The sequence below is a fragment of the Ranitomeya imitator genome, chromosome 2 (assembly GCF_032444005.1).
Source record: "Ranitomeya imitator isolate aRanImi1 chromosome 2, aRanImi1.pri, whole genome shotgun sequence".
Classification (NCBI taxonomy): domain Eukaryota; kingdom Metazoa; phylum Chordata; class Amphibia; order Anura; family Dendrobatidae; genus Ranitomeya; species Ranitomeya imitator.
The window spans coordinates 831,433,690-831,453,613 of NC_091283.1; the positions used below are offsets into that span (position 1 = coordinate 831,433,690).

At 42.6% G+C, this 19,924-nt stretch overlaps 1 protein-coding gene across 1 annotated transcript in view; it reads left to right on the forward strand.

Moving 5' to 3' along the window:
* The first annotated feature begins 13,730 nt into the window (after positions 1-13,730).
* Positions 13,731-19,924, forward strand: part of LOC138666023 (C-type lectin domain family 2 member B-like) — a 76,203-nt gene continuing 70,009 nt past the window's right edge. Inside the window, exon 1 of the mRNA XM_069754084.1 lies at positions 13,731-13,946. Within this exon, the coding sequence (XP_069610185.1) occupies positions 13,901-13,946 (46 nt within the window). The 5' untranslated portion in view covers positions 13,731-13,900. The remainder of the gene's footprint in view (positions 13,947-19,924) is intronic.

A 19,924-nucleotide genomic window follows, 5' to 3' on the forward strand; every position in this document is an offset into this window, starting at 1 on the left:
ACCGGCATCAGGGGCTTATCTGCAGCATTCTGTAATGCATTCTGTAATGATGTAGATAAGCCCCCGATGTATCCTGAAAGATGAGACAAAGAGGTTAGATTATACTCACCCAGGGGCGGTCCCGCTGCGGCCCGGTCCGATGGGCATCGCGGTCCGGTCCGGGGCCTCTCATCTTCCTACAATGACGTCCTCTTCTGGTCTTCACTCTGCGGCTCCGGCGCAGGCGTACTTTGTCTCCCCTGTTGAGGGCAGAGGATAGTACTGCAGTGCACAGGTGTCGGGAAACGTCAGAGGCATTTTCTCCCTGTCTCTGTGAGCTGTGACGTCTTCTCATTATCCAAATTCACCCTAAATTGGCAGCTGCATTCCCTACTTCCACTTTTTGTAGGTTATGTTAGTCCCTCCTGATGGGCTGTGCTGCACCATGTTATATGACTGCCAGACCGCACCCAAGCTCTTGCGATCCTTCTCTGGCTAATGTAATCTTTTATAATACGTAAAATGGTGGCGCTTATCTCTAGTATCTATATATCAAAAAATGTATAGTCACATTTATTGTTGTGACTGATGAGTCACGTTAACTGCACAGTACATGCTGTAAAACATACAGTTTTTTTCTTTCTCACTCCTCCCAAAAATTAGAATAAAACATTATCAATAATATTTTAGGCACCTAAAAATGATCCCAATAAAAATGTCAACTCATCCGACATAAAAAAAGCACAGTAAAATAAAAAAAAAAATCAAAGTTTCAAAATAGTTAAAAAAATTAAAGTAATATTTTAATTGCACAACACTAATAAAATAAATGGACAGAAAAAAAGTAATGTCATTTATAATACATGGCGAACGCATTGAAAACAAAACTCAGAAAAATATTAACAGGAAATTGTTAAAAAGTTTTTCATTTTTTTTTTTCAATTCCACAACAAAAATAAGTAAAGGCATTTTTTTAAAAATACGTATGTACCCTGAAATGCTGGAATTAAAAAAATACAACTAATCCTAATGCACTACAGCTGTAGAAAAAAAAAACATTTAAGGGGTTAAACAACTGAGGGTCTCCTACTACTTTTAAAGGCTATGTGCACTCGTTGCGGAATTGCCATGGAAGTTTCAGCGGCAAATCTGCAACTCCCTGCCGCGGGACACCAAACACTAGCGTTTTGCAAGCGATCTGTAGCATCGCTTGGAAAAATGATTGACAGGTTGGTCACATTTGTCAAACATAGTGTTTCACAAATGTGACCAACTGTTTACTATTGATGCTACCTATGCAGCATCAATAGTAAAAAGATCTAATGTTAAAAATAATAAACAAATTAAAAATTGTGACATTCTCACCTTCTGGCGGCCCCCGCAGCCTTCCAGCTCCTCGCGATGCTTCCGGAAACTCCCATTCCTAGTAATACCTCGCAGCAATGACCCCAGATGACGTAGCATCACGTGAGACCACTACCTCATCACAGACAGGTCATTGTCGTAAGGCATCACTGGGAACGGGAGCATTGCTAAGGCCTAGGCTGGATCCAGGGGCCGCCAGAACATGAGTATATAACTATTTTTTCTTTTTATTCTTTTTATAGGGCCTGGAGTAGAGTCTCCTCTCCTCCACCCTGGGTACCATCTGCACATGATCCGCTTACTTTGCGCATGGTGGACATAGTCTCATACGGGAAGTGAGCGGATCAATGCATTCCTATGTGTGCGGAATCGCCAATATTCCGCACAAAGAATGAGCATGCTGCGTATTTTTCCGCGATGCGATTCCGCCGCAGAAAAATATGCAGCATTAGCGCAGCATTGCGGAATCCGATTGAATTCAATAGGCTGCGTTGTCTATGCGTTTTCGCAGCAAAAAAAAAAACGCGGCAAAAACGCGTACAATCCACAACGTGTTCACATAGTCTGATAGGAAAAACAGAATTCTGAGAGGACAAAGAAAATAAAATGAAATTCAAGGGAAAAGAAAGCGGTCACTAGGGAGCGCTGTGAGGGTCACAGTTAGAATTGAAAGCAAAAGGTCCACCGCAGCTCCAGCCGTTAACCTTCTAGGAGGATACAAAATGCAGTAAATGGTAATAACGGTCCTAGGAGCGCTGGAAATGAGACCAAAACAAGGATTGTGGTTCAACACTAAAATCCTTGTTTTGGTCTCATTTCCAGCGCTCCTAGGACCGTTATTATCATTTACTGCAAAGAAAATAAAATGTCTGATTTCCTGGTACATTTCCTATGGTGGCCAGTTAGACTCAGGCAGCAGCAGGGTCTAACAGGCTATGTGACAGTGTAAAGCTGACAGGTCTAATGCAATGCAATACATGTGTATTAATAATGATGAAAAATATTGACCTAAATGTTACCACTAATATGAAGTACAATGTGTCGAGAAAAAACATTCTCAGAGTCATTGGGATCCGTTGAAGCGTTCCCGACTCGATATTACCATAAAAAGTGACACTGGTCAGAATTGAAAAAAAATTGGCTTGGTCATGAAGGTGAAAACAGGCTTAGGGTGAAGGGGTTAAAAGTTTGATCTCTAAAGTTTCTGATCTGAGGACAGCATGTTATAGAGGAGGAGACTTTTAGTGAGAAAATGTAGTTTTCTGTAGTTTGATTTAGTATTTTTAGATTGTCAAATGATAAGTGCAGATAGAAGACCTGACATATCCTTTTAGGATTATTCCCCTCTGGGAGATTTATGGACTATAGATGTGGGTCCCATAGCTGGAAGATTCATTTACCTCTAGTTATGCCATAAATGCCCGTACTGGACCTTTTATTAATATACCATATGGATAATAGATAGTATCAATATTGGTAATAACAATAAAAATAACAATACTCATAATATTATAGCTTATTGTTTTCACCAGTGTTCTCATGGCTGGGGATGGACACATATTCGGCAGTGCTGTCTTCTTTATTCTTTCCCATATTTGCCATATTAGATCTTACACTGTTTTAGTATTATGTTTAAACTCTATTTTCTCTCTGATGAAGAAGCCAAAACAGATGTGACAAGAGGAGCCCACAGAATACATACAGCACAGGGAAACGCCTTCAGGAAGTTAACAATTTATGGTAAATCACAGCCCTTTTCCGGGAAAACAAACCTGTGCTCCTATAGTAACTGACTAACATTGAATTATGTAAACAAACTATTTACATGAACTGCTGACTTCACTCTTTCTTTAGATGATGGAAATCCCCAGCTCCGTATACACCTCACAGAAGATTGGTTTAGCTATGAATAGGATAGCAGTCTTGTGTAGTCTTCATAATGCAGATATAATTAAAGGGAACCTGTCCAAACACATAACACTATTAACCTGCAGATATAAAGTTAATCTGTGGGTGAATTGTGTTTATAACACAACAGGTGCCCGGCTGCTGTACTGAAAGTGCGGCACCCTGGAGAAAAATGAGCTTTATTCTTCCTAGGAGCCCCCGGCTTTCAGTTATATAGATGCAGCTTTAGTCACCGCTCAGCACACAGTGAGCGACGTATGTAAGTGCACTTTGACTGACAGCCGGCTCTGCAGTGATGTACTGCACTGCACCGCAAGCTATCAGTGTAAGCTGACATCCGTCACTCTCAGTCTTATATGACTGAAAGATCCCGGGGAAAATAATGTTAATTTTCTCCCAGGTGCTGCACTTTCAGGAGTGGGCTCCCGCATAATTTTCATAACCAGCAGAGGAAAGCCACCCACTGGGGGCTGATATTGCTAGCCAGGGAAAGGGACCGTTAGCCAAAAATGTTCCCTGGCTATTAATAACAGCTTACAGGTGTTTCGTTTACTCGCTAGATTACAGGGGAATCCCCGAAAAAAAATTGACAAAGGTTTTCCTTATAAATTCTAATCAGCAAATGCTAAACAGACAGCTGTGGGCTGATATTAATAGCCTAGGAAGGGGTTATTGATATTGGCCCCCTGGAGACTAATAAGATCAGCCCTCAGTGGCCCTAGAAATGGCATTTAAATAGGATACGCCAATTATGGTGCTTAGTCTCGCTCCTCTCACTTGCGCTGGTGCAGTGGTAAGTGGAGTAATATTGTTGAGGTTGATGTCAGCTTTGTATTGCTAACAAACACCAAGCCCAGGGGTTAGTAATGGAGAGGAGTCAATAGTAAGTTTTGAAAAACACACAGCAAGAATAAAATCCTCTATTTGAAATCAATCTCAACACCCTGTTTTACTCATTTATTAAAAAATCAAAAACACAGTTATACTCACCTTTATGCCCAATCCACTGAAGCCCATGTCCCCTGTGAAAAAACAAAAGTAATAAATAACCATATCCCTCATCTGTCCAACATAAAGATAATCCATACTGTCCCACGCCATATGTGCGATGTGGTTTTCCAAATGAACGGTGGCATGATGCAACTATTCAGGCTGAAAACCAAGAGACAATAAGCTTCTGCGAGTGAACCGATAAACTGCGATGACCTCAGTGAGATCACTACTAGCACCAAGAGAAAAGTCTCACAGTGCTAGTGGTGATGTCATGAAAGTTACCCCAGTTCACTGTGATCCCGTCCGATGACCTTTCACACAAGGTTTTGGCATCCATTCACTGGTCTTGTCGAGGATTATGTTCAAAAACCCGCAAAATTGGATACGGGAGCATGCGCCGACGGGCCATAGACTATAATGGTGCCGACAAAGTGGCAGTGCGTTCTGTAGTGCATCATTTTCAGGCATGTACACATTCTGGAGACAGATACCCAAAACAGTCTTCTACATCTGAGTGTCTGCCTCCAGCAGGTGTACAACGCCCAAAAATGATGCACGGCAGAGAGCATATTTGCTTTTCGACTCCATATAGTCTATGGCATCCATCGAAATCCCATTTTGTGGGTATTTCGGACATAAGCCTCAATGGTGCCTCTGGGTGGGAGCCTAAAAGCAACATAAAAGCACAGTAAAGCAAAACGTTCTTCTTACTTATTTGTAGCTTGCTCTCTTGTTCAGAAAAACAAAATTTATTCATAGGACTGTCACTGTTAGCAAATGAAAACACGTTCATGCAAGTGTACGCCGCCCCTGTTACTCAAGCTGCTCTGATACACTTTCAGGTGTTGTGAGTGAAGAACTTTCACTTGCAGAAAAAGCTGATGATCGGACTTAAATAGAAAGTCAGAGCTATGGGAAAAAAATAGATAATATGCCCTCTAGATAATAAAAATTGCTGAGCAGAAAATTTCAATGCCCTCTGTGAGTGCCCTTGAAAGTAATAATGCCCCTTAAGTGACCATTTAACATTTACCCCTTCACAACCTCGGGATTTTCCGTTTTTGATTTTTGTTCCCCTTGTTCCCGGATATGATGTTTTGATGACCTCTTATTGCAATATTACGTTGAAAAGTTGTTCTGGCATTTTGATTTTTTTCTCGCTACACCATTTACCGATCAGATTAATTGTTTTTATATATTAACCAGCTGAAGAGCCCGGCGTTGCCTGGGCATAGTAAATATCTGTGGTTAGTTATAGCATCTCACTTCACTTATTTTCCCATCACGCCTCTCATTTTCCCCCTCACATTTCTCATTTTCTCCCTTACACCTCTCACTTTCCCCTCACGCCTCTTATTTTCCCCCTCACTCCTCTCATTCCGCCTAACGCTTGTCATTTTGACCTCATATCTGTCATTTTCCGCTCACTCCACTATTTTCCCTCACTCCTCTCATTTTGCACTCACACCTTTTCATTTTCACCTCACACCTCTCATTTTCCCCTCAGTATATACATGTTTGTCATCTCCCTTATATATAGTATACACCTGTATGTCATCTCCTGTATATAGTATATACCTGTATGTCATCTCCCCTGTAAATAGAATATACCTGCTGTATGTTATCTCCTCCTGTATATTGTATATACCTATGTGTCATCTCCTGCTGTATATAGTATATACCTGTATGTCATCTCTTCTGTATATACTATATTCCTGTATGTCATCTCCTCCTATATATAGTATATACCTGCATGTCATCTCCTGTATATAGTATATACCTGTATGTCATCTCCCCTGTATATAGTATGTACCTGCTGTATGTCATCTCCTCCTCTATATACCTATGTGTCATCTCCTCTTTTATATAGTATATACCTGTATGTCATCTCCTCCTGTATATAGTATATACGTGTGTCATCTCCTCCTGTATATAGTATATACCTGTAAGTCATCTCCTCCTGTATATAGTATATACCTGTGTGTCATCTGCTCCTGTATATAGTATATACCTGTGTGTCATCTCCTCCTGTATATAGTATGTACCTGTATGTCCTCTCCCCTGTATGTAGTATATACCAGTGCGTCATCTCCTACTGTATATAGTATATACCTGTATGTCATCTCCTCCTGTATATAGTATATACCTGTGTGTCATCTCCCCTGTATATAGTATATATGTGTGTGTTGTTTCCTCCTGTATATAGTATATACCTGTGTGTCATCTCCCCTGTATATAGTATATACCAGTGTGTCATCTCCTCCTGTATATAGTATATACCTGTATGTCATCTCCTCCTGTATTAGACCTCATTCACACGTTATTTGGTCAGTATTTTTACCTCAGTATTTGTAAGCTAAATTGGCAGCCTGATAAATCTCCAGCCAACAGGAAGCCCTCCCCCTGGCAGTATACTGTACAGGCCAAAAGTTTGGACAAATCTTTTCATGTAAAGATTTTTCTGTATTTTCATGACTATGAAAATTGTACATTCACACTGAAGGCATAAAAACTATGAATTAACACGTGGAATTACATACTTAACAAAAAAGTGTGAAACAACTGGAATTATGTCTTATATTCTAGGTTCTTCAAAGTAGCCACCTTTTGCTTTGATGCCTGCTTTGCACACTCTTGGCATTCTCTTGATGAGCTTCAAGAGGTAGTCACCGGGAATGGTTTTCACTTCACAGGTGTGACCTGTCAGGTTTAATAAGTGGGATTTCTTGCCTTATGAATGGTGTTGGGACCATCAGTTGTGTTGTGCAGAAGTCTCGTGGATACACAGCTGATAGTCCTACTGAATAGACTGTTAGGATTTGTATTATGGCAAGAAAAAAGCAGCTAAACTTTGAAAGTGTCCCCTAGTGCAATTGCAAAAACCATCAAGCGCTACAAAGAAACTGGCTCACATAAGGACTGCCCCAGGAAAGGAAGACCAAGAGTCACCTCTGCTTCTGAGGATAAGTTTATCCGAGTCACCAGCCTTAGAAATCGCAGGTTAACAGCAGCTCAGATTAGAGACCAAACTTCAATTTTATTAAATATGTCTAAAATAAATATAACAAAATGTGAATTAACACCAACACCATTAACCCCTTACTGACCTCGGACGGGATAGTACGTCCGAGGTCAGCTCCCCTGCTTTGATGCAGGGCTCCGCGGTGAGCCCGCATCAAAGCCGGGACATGTCAGCTGTTTTGAACAGCTGACATGTGCCCGCAATAGCGGCGGGTGAAATCGCGATTCATGCGCTGCTATTAACTAGTTAAATGCCGCTGTCAAACGCAGACAGCGGCAATTAACCACCGTATCCGGCCAGATATGAGCGCATCGCCGACCCCGTCACATGATCGGGGGTCGGCGATGCTTCTCCATTGTAACCATAGAGGTCCTTGAGACCTCTATGGTTACTGATCGCCGGTGGCTGTGAGCACCACCCTGTGGTCGGCGCTCACAGCACACCTGATTTTCTGCTACATAGCAGTGAACATAAGGTCGCTGCTACGTAGCAGAGGCGATCGGGTTGTGCCTGTTTCTAGCCTCCCATGGAGGCTATTGAAGCATGGCAAAAGTTTTTTAAAAAAGTGAAAAAAATTAAAAAAATATAAAAGTTTAAATCACCCCCTTTTCGCCCCAATCAAAATAAATCAATTAAAAAAAATCAAACCTACACATATTGGGTATCGCCGCGTTCAGAATCGCCCGATCTATCAATAAAAAAAGCATTAACCTGATTGCTAAATGGCGTAACGAGAAAAAAATCGAAACGCCAGAATTACGTTTTTTTGGTCGCCACGACATTGCATTAAAATGCAATAACGGGCGATCAAATGAACGTATCTGCACCGAATTGGAATCATTAAAAATGTCAGCTCGGCACGCAAAAAATAAGCCCTCAACCGACCCCAGATCATGAAAAATGGAAACGCTACGAGTATCGGAAAATGGCGCAATTTTTTTTTTTTTAGCAAAGTTTGGAATTTTTTTTCACCACTTAGGTAAAAAATAACCTAGACATGTTAGGTGTCTATGAACTCGTAGTTACCTGGAGAATCATAATGGCAGGTCAGTTTTAGCACTTAGTGAACCTAGCAAAAAAGCCAAACAAAAAACAAGTGTGGGACTGCACTTTTCTTGCAATTTCACTGCACTTGGAATTTTTTTCCCGTTTTCTAGTACAAGACATGGTAAAACCAATGATGTCATTCAAAAGTACAACTCGTCCCGCAAAAAATAAGCCCTCACATGGCCAAATTGACGGAAAGATAAAAAAGTTATGGCTCTAGGAAGGAGGGGAGCGAAAAACGAACACGGAAAAATGGAAAATCCCAAGGTCATGAAGGGGTTAAACTAAAATACAGAGGCACCCAGGGGAGGTGCCTGTCCCTATATTTACTATCTCCCCCTGCCTGACAGCGGAGGTTGGCACCCTATAACCTGCGCTTTGTCGCCCCCGCTCGTCGACGGCTCTCCCATGCTGGTTCAGTATGCCTTCAATTTTGAATAAATTAGAGTATCTTATCTTATATACTATGTAGTTGATCACCAGAAAAAAACATAAACAAGGGAGGATTGTCTCTGAGAGTCTGGCCACCAAGCCTGCTTCATTAATATTGAAACAAAGCTAAGTATCGCTGGGCATGATCCATCTAAGCATTGCAACAAAGCCAAGCATCGCTGGCTATGATTTATTTATGTACTCCTGATGAACCTCAGTGGAGGGGAAACGCGTTGAGTGTGTTTTTGTTGCACTACTGTGGCATGCAGTGTGCATAGATACTGGAGTTTATTGCACTATTATAGTGTATGGAGATGTGGATATGCTGCATTATTCTGTGTATTATTCTTTGACTTATTGAGGCTGTTTGGTATATATGGGTGTATCTATTCCTATTAGGTTATTATTAAAGGATACAGTGTTAATTGCTGCTAATATCAAAACGGATTTATTATTAGGTTTTGAACATGTGTAATTAATTATGCTACTAAGCCGGTATGATTGATTTATTTTTCTGATGATCAACTACATAGTATATTTGTATCTGTGTGGACAAGACGGCCCAGTTCTATATTTTGAGGCTACATGGGTGATCAACTCTAACTTAGGTACAGTGTGAGCTGCATATAACACAAAATGCATTTGATCTAGTTCACTCCCATTTTTCATCCTGGCTTTATATATGGGGACTATATACCATTAGTAGGATTAAGATAAGATAACTCTTTCACTGCTTTCTGTTCTGTTTCTTCTATCTATAGATATATAACAAACAACAGGCCTCCATTTTGTTGGTTTAATAATATCCGCTTGAACTATCATAAACTCTGTAGTCAGTTATTAGGTATCCACACAAGAAGATATCCGTATAACAACCTACATGTAGCATTAGCCAATAGATAAGCCTTATCTAGTTCTACCATACCAATTGGAAGACAAGCAGTACATATCTACATCTCATTAACTATCCTTTCACCCTTTAGGCATCTTTTTTCACTCCCCTGATATTGTTGGGTGCAATAGGGCAGAAAGGGAGAGCCGTCGACGAGCGGGGGCGACAAAGCGCAGGTTATAGGGTGCCAACCTCCGCTGTCAGGCAGGGGGAGATAGTAAATATAGGGACAGGCACCTCCCCTGGGTGCCTCTGTATTTTAGTTTAATGGTGTTGGTGCTAATTCACATTTTGTTATATTTATTTTAGACGTATTTAATAAAATTGAAGTTTTATATCTACACATTAGAGTCTAGCGGTGATTACAAGATAAGATACTCTAATTATTTATCTCTGTACTGTGAAAGTTTCAGATTAGAGACCAGGTCAATGCCACACAGAGTTCTAGCAGCAAACACATCTCTACAACAACTGTTAAGAGGAGACTTTGTGCAGCAGGCCTTCATGATAAAATAGCTGCTAGGAAACCACTGCTAAGGACAGGCAACAAGCAGAAGAGACTTGTTTGGGCTAAAGAACACAAGGAATGGACATTAGACCAGTGGAAATCTGTGCTTTGGTCTGATGAGTCCAAATTTGAGATCTTTGGTTCCAACCACCGTGTCTTTGTGCGACGCAGAAAAGGTGAACGGATGGACTCTACATGCCTGGTTCCCACCGTGAAGCATGGAGGAGGAGGTGTGATGGTGTGGGGGGGGGCTTTACTGGTGGCACTGTTGGGGATTTATTCAAAATTGAAGGCATACTGAACCAGCATGGCTACCACAGCATCTTGCAGCGGCATGCTATTCCATCCGGTTTGCATTTAGTTGGACCATCATTTAGGACATCAGTGGGACCATCAGGACAATGACCCCAAACACACCTTCAGGCTGTGTAAGGGCTATTTGACCAAGAAGGAGAGTGATGGGGTGCTACGCCAGATCTGAACCCAATCGAGATGGTTTTGGGTGAGCTGGACCGCAGAGTGAAGGCAAAAGGGCCAACAAGTGCTAAGCATCTCTGGAAACTCCTTCAAGATTGTTGGAAGACCATTCCCGGTGACTACCTCTTGAAGCTCATCAAGAGAATGCCAAGAGTGTGCAAAGCAGTCATCAAAGCTAAAGGTGGCTACTTTGAAGCACACAGAAATTAAAATAAAATGTTTTCTTCTCTCTTAGGTACCCACTAGTCCAGGAAAAAAAAATTACTTAAATAGACCACGATTCCCGGGAGCTACATTCATTTGAATATGAACTGCCGAGGAGTGAACATCAAAATGGAAAAAAACGAGCTCAGAGCTGTCATCAAATACCTCTGCTTGAAAAAAATGACTACCAAAGACATACACAGCGACTTGGTGGAAACATTGGGGGACTCTTCTCCTCCATATTCCACAGTTGCACGCTGGGCCAAGGAATTTAAGCTGGGAAGAACATCAACGGAAAATAACCATCGTGAAGGACGCCCATCCACGTCCGTCAATTAAGAAAACGTGAAAAAAGTTGAAGAAATTGTGGTGACACTTTAATCGGATGTCCGAGGGAAATGTGAGTACTGTAACCCATGTGCCACCTCAAATAGGCTGCAGAACTAATGTGGCATAGGAATATCACCATGCTCTGGAGAAAGAGTGCCATCTGCTTGCCAGGTGAAATGAGATGGAACCAAATTGCTCTGGAAGATTTGCATTGGGAGCCACTTCGGGTACTCAACCTGATCAGGTGACCGGCAGCCCAGAGTTCCTGCCTGTACGCCACACGGCAATCATATTTGGCGCCAGAGAATAAAGCGGAGCAGGCACACTCCAGGGATGTCCTTAAGACCAGTGTGACAGTCTTTAGCAGAAAGTCTATGCCACCAAGCTGCCGGTTACCACCGGTCAAGGCCTGGATTCCATTCAGGAGGACTCTGAGTTCCGACCAGGATCCTGAATCCATGTTAGTCAAGCCTCAGAGACCAGATGTTGCCTATCAAGAGCGGAGACCTAGTCCTTCCTGCACCAACCCCAAGAGACTTCTGTCGATAGTCAAGCCAAGAAGATCCGCAAGGATACTACGAGAGGAGAGGCACTCCTGCGATTGCAGAGGGACAGCATGAGTCAGCAGGTCCGTCACTTCCAGGTATAACTAATGGTACCAGGGTTGGCTGGGACTAGGGCAACAGGTTGGGAGGGGCCAGTTGGTGCGTGGGAGACTCAACGCACTTTATTAGACTATGTTAGAGAGAGACTTGTGGCCTAGTGGGAAAAGCCAGTGACCCCCGCTAGGGCCATAGCTGCAGAAAGAACTTATGTGGTGACTCCCCTGAATGGGTGCATCAACTTTGTTAAGGGAACATTAATGCTATATAGTGAAAGACTTTACATTCCAAGCTTATTGTTATTTGTTTTTGACTTGCTTTATCACTAATTGTTCAGAATTACCGTATATACTCGTGTATAAGCTGAGATTTTCAGCACTTTTTTTGTGCCAAAAATGCCCCCCTCGGCTTATACATGAGTTATGGTCCAGAAAGCACAGCGACAGCTGCAGCCACCGGCTTCCAGAAGACATCAATACTCACCCTCCGTTGCTGCATCTCCGTCCCTGCATCAGCAGCTCTTTCCTGTTCCTGTGCTCAGTGGTCAGGTGGTTCAGCTCATGAAGGTAATGAATATGCACGCAACTCCACTCCCATAGGCGTGGAGCGCATATTCATCACCTTAATGAGCAGTACCATGAGACCACTCAGCACAAGAAGCTGCCGCACCGGGTCAATGGAGATGCAGGGATGTTCAGCGATGGCGCTAGGAAAGTGAGTATGATGGGGGAGGACGCCGAGCCATGCATACAAGGGGGGGAAGGCCTGTATACAAGGATGAAACGGAGGAGCTGAGCCATGTATACAAGATTGGACGGGGGGAGCCATGCATACAAAGAGGGGACCGGGGGAGCCATGCATACAACAACAGGGGGAGCCACACAGAGCAGGACAGAACGGGGGAAACCACGCATACTGGGAGCGGAATGAGGGGACAATACATACCCGGCTTATACTCAAGTCAATAAGCGTACCCAGTTATCCATGGCAAAATTAGGTGACTCGGCTTATACTCGGGTCTGCTTATACTCGAGTATATACGGCACTTTAAATTATTGTTGCATTTAAATAGAAATATATAGATCACTGACTGCTCCTGCCTTGCATTATCTGTGGGTTGCATCTGGACACCTGCATCAAAATTGTACAAGAAGTGCAAAACCCCTTTAAGCTTGGTGTGCTTAAAGCAAATTTGTCACCTCATTTTTCGCATATAAGATGCGGCCACTGCCATTAGGGGCTTTTCTACAGCATTCTGTAATGCATTCTGTAAGGCTGTAGATAAGCCCCCGATGTAACCTGAAAGATGAGAAAAACAGGTTATATTATGCTCACCCAGGGGCGTTCCCGATGCGGTCCGGTCCGATGGGCGTCGCAGTCTGGGTCTGGCGCCTCCTATCTTCTTATGATGACGTCCTCTTCCTTGCTTCTGTCGCGGCTCCTGCACAGGCATAGTGATTTGCCCTGTTGAGGGCAGAGCAAAGTACTGCAGTGCGCAGGCGCTGGGCCTCTCTGACCTTTCCTGGCACCTGCACACTGCAGTACTTTGCTCTGCCCTCAACAGGACAAATCACTATGCCTGCGCAGGAGCAAGGAAGAGGACGTCATCGTATGAAGATAGGAGGCCCCGGACCTGGACCGCACTGGACCGCCCCTGGGTGAGTATAATATAACCTGTTTTTCTTATCTTTCAGGATACATCGGTGGCTTATCTACAACATTACAGAATGCTATAGATAAGCCCCTAATGGCGGTGGCAGCAGTTTATATACGAAAAATGAGGTGACAGATTCCCTTTAAAGTATTTACAGAGAAAGTTCTACTCAACTAAATGTTCCTCTCTACCTGTGCCTTTTCACCACAATTGGGAGCATACTACATTATATCACCTTACCAGGAAGCTGAAGCTAATTAAATGCTTTCTGAAGTCATCAAACATGAAAATCTTGTTTTGTCTTTCTTTATTCAACTGTCAAGTCAATGATAAGAGTGAGTCAGAAACCTGTCCCTCCACAGTACAATGTATAACTGGGCATATCAGACACAAATCACTCTTTAACTCAGAGGATTGCTGCTGGAAATCTCAATATATCAACATTACAGCATGAGATCTTTAAAACAAACTATGAGCTGCTGCAAAAATGATGGACTCTGAATGTAATGCGATGATGGGCACAGAAAGATCTGGTAAGAATCAGAAGATATTTTAAATTGTATTTTGACTTTTATTATTATTTTGACTATTATTATAAGTCATGTAAGGGCTCATTCTCACCTGCGAGAAACTCGGATGAGTCTCGCACATCAATACCCGGCACTGCACCCGGCACCCAGGAGCGGAGCGTGCGGCTGCATGTATTCCTATGCGGCCACATGCTCTGATCTGAGTGCCAGGTGCAGTGCCGGGTATTGATGTGCGAGACTCATCCCAGTTTCTCGCAGGTGAGAATGAGCCCTTACTATAATTATCTCATATAGATGTTACCTGAATATTCTTTTAAAGAATCTGATATATAGTATGTATATCGCTGATCTCGGTGTCTCCTCTGTAATCTGCTCAGACAGGAGACATCACAGATCCTCCATAATATCATGGATCTCATCTACAGGAAGAGCAGAAACCTCCAGACCAGGACGGATACATTGTACACAGCAGGAGCTGACACTCTCTGTCTCTTTACTTCTAAGTTTCCCCCTACGCATAGAAATACATTATGGTTTCCTGTACCTAACCACACAAAGGTCACTGCTCCACACCCTTAGATGTTCACCAGCTATATATTGAAGAGATCATTAACCCCCGCCTGCCCTGCAACATTTCTACAGCAGCCAAATAATCCCAAGACTGACAGCCTGGACGTTTTAGCCCGTTTATCTTTCTCTATAATTTCTAGGTTTTGATTGTGGGGGTTCTACCGCTGCCCCCCCATTCCAATAACTGGATACAGCAGAGACCAGTTTGAATGTTTTGGATGTCGTGCATGTGCACCCCGACTCTAATCATACTCTATGGGACTGTCATTAATGGCAGAAGGCTGGGCTTGACTGTCTCCAGCAGTTTCAGAAGTTTACAGGGCAGAAGCTCGTAAGGCGGACACCTGCTCCGTTCACATAGGGTTTTGCAGTCTAAGGCCGGGATCACACATGCGAGAAATACGTCCGAGTCTCGCATGGTAATACCCGGCATTGCCGCTGTCTCTCTGGAGCGGAGCGTGCGGCCGCATGTATTGCTATGCGGCCACACTCTCCGCTCCTGAGTGATGGCGGCAATGCCGAGTATTACCATGCGAGACTCGGACGTATTTCTCGCATGTGTGATCCCAACCTAATTCTCAAGATTGGTGCAAGTCAAAACAGTAGGCTTACTATTCTATTTTCCATTTCCATCCCCAGGATATATTATAAAATAAAAAGTGTATTTTTCCATTAGGGTTGGGGCTAGGGTAAAGGTTAGGGTTGGGGATAGAACGAGGGTTAGGGTTTGGGCTAGGGTTAGGGTTGGGATAGGGTTGGGTGGGGCTAAAGCTGGAGCTAGGGTTAGGGTGGCGCTAGGGTTAGGGTTGTGTTGGGGTTAGAGTTGTGGTGTTGGGGTTAGGGTGGTGTTGGGGTTGGAGTTAGAATTGGGGCGTTTCCACTGTTTAGGTACATCAGGGGGGTTTGCGTTCAAAAAGTCAAACACTGCTCTCTCCCTTCTGAGCCCTGCCATATACCCAAACAGTGGCTTTCCCCCCACATAAGGTGTATCATTGTACTCAAGAAAAGTTGCACAACAAATGTTGTGGTCCATTTTCTCTTGTTACCCTTGTGAAAATAAAAAAGTTTGGGTCTAAAGTAAATTTTTGGTGAAAAAATAAAATGTTCATTTTTTTCCTTCCACATTTAGTTCTCATGAAGCACCTGAAGGGTTAATAAACTTCTTGAATGTGGTTTTGCGCACCTTGATGGGAGCAGTTTGTAGAATGGTGAATTGGTCTGTTATATTGACCACCCAATCTCACTTCAAATGTGAGCAGGGGTGGATTAAGGGTAGCCAGGGCCCCGGGCTGTTCAGACACTGTGGGCCCCCCCCGGTCATGTGACGGGGGTCATGTGACGGGGGTCATGTGACGGGGGTCATGTGACGGGGGTCATGATATACCCGAACCAGATTATTCCAGAAAAATGGCCGGGCCCTACTCTACTGTAACCTATTAAATATTTGTTAGAATCTGCAATACAATTTAGGTATATTTTGACTAGGGTTGAGCGAAACGGGTCGAACATTTTCAAAAGTCGCCGACTTTTGGCGAAGTCGAGTTTCATGAAACCCGACCCGACCCCTGTGCGGGGTCGGCCATGCGGTACGCGACTTTCGCGCCAAAGTCGCGTTTCAATGACGCGAAAAGCGCCATTTCTCAGCCAATGAAGGTAAACGCAGAGTGTGGGCAGCGTGATGACATAGGTCCTGGTCCCCACCATCTTAGAGAAGGGCATTGCAGTGATTGGCTTGCTGTCTGCGGCGTCACAGGGGCTATAAAGGGGCGTTCCCGCCGACTGCCATCTTACTGCTGCTGATCTGAGCTTAGGGAGAGGTTGCTGCCGCTTCGTCAGAAGCAGGGATAGCGTTAGGCAGGGTCCATTAACCACAAAACCGCTTGTGCTGTAGCGATTTCCACTGCCCAACACCACCTTCGGTGTGCAGGGACAGTGGAGGCTATTTTTTTTTTTCCCCTCAGCACTGTAGCTCATTGGGCTGCCCTAGAAGGCTCCCTGATAGCTGCATTGCTGTGTGTACGCCGCTGTGCAAACCAATTGCTTTTTTCAAAGCACAAATCCTCTTGTTCCTTCATTTCTGCACAGCTATCTTGTTTGTTTGTCCACACTTTTTATTTAATTTGTGCATCAGTCCACTCCTTATTGCTGCCTGCCATACCTGGCTGAGATTACTACAGGGAGATAGTAATTGAAGGACAGTTCCTTTTTTTTTTTTTTTTTTTTTTGTGGGAGATTAAGATTGGCATTTCTGCTAGAGTGCCATCCCTGTCTGTGCCATCTCTCACTCAGTGGGCCATAGAAAGCCTATTAATTTTTTTGCTTGATTTGGTTTCTAAATTCTACCTGAAAAAATCAATAAATCTATCAGTGGGAGATTAATATTGGCCTTTGGGCTTGTGTGCCAGTCCTAAGCGTGCCATCTGTCTCTCTCAGATAGTGGGCCATAGAAAGCCTATTTATTATTTTTTTTATTGGGTTTATAAATTTTCCCTGGAAAAAAAAAAAAAAAGTGGGAGATTAATATTGGCCTCTGGGCTTGTGTGCCAGTCCTGAGCGTGCCATCTCTCTCACAAATAGTGGGCCATAGAAAGCCTATTTATTTTTTGGGTTGATTTGGGTTCTAAATTCTACCTGAAAAAATCAATCAATCAATCAATCAGTGGGAGATAAATATAGGCCTCTGGGCTTGTGTGCCACTCCTGACTCCTGTGTGTTGCATCTCTCACTCAGTGGGCCATAGAAAGCCTTTTTTTTATTTTTATTTGCTTTCTAAATTCTACCTGAAATAATCAATCAATCAATCAATCAATCAATCAATCAGTGGGAGATAAATATAGGCCTCTGGGCTTGTGTGCCACTCCTGACTCCTGTGTGTTGCATCTCTCACTCAGTGGGCCATAGAAAGCCTTTTTTTTATTTTTATTTGCTTTCTAAATTCTACCTGAAATAATCAATCAATCAATCAATTAATCAGTGGGAGATAAATATAGGCCTCTGGGCTTGTGTGCCACTCCTGACTCCTGTGTGTTGCATCTCTCACTCAGTGGGCCATAGAAAGCCTTTTTTTTATTTTTATTTGCTTTCTAAATTCTACCTGAAATAATCAATCAATCAATCAATCAATCAATCAATCAGGGGGAGATAAATATAGGCCTCTGGGCTTGTGTGCCACTCCTGACTCCTGTGTGTTGCATCTCTCACTCAGTGGGCCATAGAAAGCCTTTTTTTTATTTTTATTTGCTTTCTAAATTCTACCTGAAATAATCAATCAATCAATCAGGGGGAGATAAATATAGGCCTCTGGGCTTGTGTGCCACTCCTGACTCCTGTGTGCGACCTCTCTCACTCAGTGGGCCCTACAAAGCCTATCTTTTTTTTATTTGTTTTCTAAATTCTCCCTGAAACAATCATTTTATTTTATTTTCTTTCTAAATTCTTCCTGATAAATTCTTTTTTTTTTTTTTTTTTTTTGTGGGAGATTAAGATTGGCATTTCTGCTAGAGTGCCATCCCTGTCTGTGCCATCTCTCACTCAGTGGGCCATAGAAAGCCTATTAATTTTTTTGCTTGATTTGGTTTCTAAATTCTACCTGAAAAAATCAATAAATCTATCAGTGGGAGATTAATATTGGCCTTTGGGCTTGTGTGCCAGTCCTAAGCGTGCCATCTGTCTCTCTCAGATAGTGGGCCATAGAAAGCCTATTTATTATTTTTTTTATTGGGTTTATAAATTTTCCCTGGAAAAAAAAAAAAAAAGTGGGAGATTAATATTGGCCTCTGGGCTTGTGTGCCAGTCCTGAGCGTGCCATCTCTCTCACAAATAGTGGGCCATAGAAAGCCTATTTATTTTTTGGGTTGATTTGGGTTCTAAATTCTACCTGAAAAAATCAATCAATCAATCAATCAATCAGTGGGAGATAAATATAGGCCTCTGGGCTTGTGTGCCACTCCTGACTCCTGTGTGTTGCATCTCTCACTCAGTGGGCCATAGAAAGCCTTTTTTTTATTTTTATTTGCTTTCTAAATTCTACCTGAAATAATCAATCAATCAATCAGGGGGAGATAAATATAGGCCTCTGGGCTTGTGTGCCACTCCTGACTCCTGTGTGCGACCTCTCTCACTCAGTGGGCCCTACAAAGCCTATCTTTTTTTTATTTGTTTTCTAAATTCTCCCTGAAACAATCATTTTATTTTATTTTCTTTCTAAATTCTTCCTGATAAATTCTTTTTTTTTTATTTTTTTTTTCTAAAGTCTCCCTGAAAAAAAAAAAAAAAAAAAATCAGTGGGAGATAAATATTGCCCTGTCTGCTCGTGTGCCAGTCTTGTCTCCTGGGTGTGCCATCTCTCTCTCTCTCTCTCTCTCTCCAATTGTGGGCCATAGAAAGCCTATTAATTTTTTTGCTTGATTTGGTTTCTAAATTCTACCTGAAATAATCAATCAATCAATCAATCAGGGGGAGATAAATATAGGCCTCTGGGCTTGTGTGCCACTCCTGACTCCTGTGTGTTGCATCTCTCAGTCAGTGGGCCATAGAAAGCCTTTTTTTTATTTTTATTTGCTTTCTAAATTCTACCTGAAATAATCAATCAATCAATCAATCAATCAATCAATCAGTGGGAGATAAATATAGGCCTCTGGGCTTGTGTGCCACTCCTGACTCCTGTGTGTTGCATCTCTCACTCAGTGGGCCATAGAAAGCCTTTTTTTTATTTTTATTTGCTTTCTAAATTCTACCTGAAATAATCAATCAATCAATCAATCAATCAATCAGTGGGAGATAAATATAGGCCTCTGGGCTTGTGTGCAACTCCTGACTCCTGTGTGTTGCATCTCTCACTCAGTGGGCCATAGAAAGCCTTTTTTTTATTTTTATTTGTTTTCTAAAATCTCCCAGAAACAATCATTTCATTTTATTTGGTGTATAAATTCTTCCTTAAAAAATCTTTTTTTTTTTTTTTTTTTCTAAAGTCTCCCTTTATAAAAAAAAAAACACAAATCAGTGGGAGATTAATATTTACATTTGCGCTTCAGTGACAGTCCTGCGTGTGTGGCATCTCTCTCATTTGTTGCCAACAACAACAGAGTGTGTAACATTGTGGCTGATTTTCGTTGTGGTCTCACCCACCTGTAAAGGGGTAGCTAAATCATACAGAAGTTCTAGCTCACCGTGTAAGTTGTGTGACAGCAACAAATACCGTTAGTTTGGTAACGTTTTTAAAACAATGAGGAAGTCCGGTGGAAGAGGTCGTGGCCGGGGGCGTTCATTGTCAGCTGGTAATGAGGGTAGTGGTAGTGGTGGAGCATCAGGTGGTCGTGGGAAAAAAAATATTGCACCTAAGTCTGGAGCTGTGGAGCCAGGTTCGTCGTCTGGCTACACAAGGCCTCGAACGCTCCCTTTTCTGGGAGTAG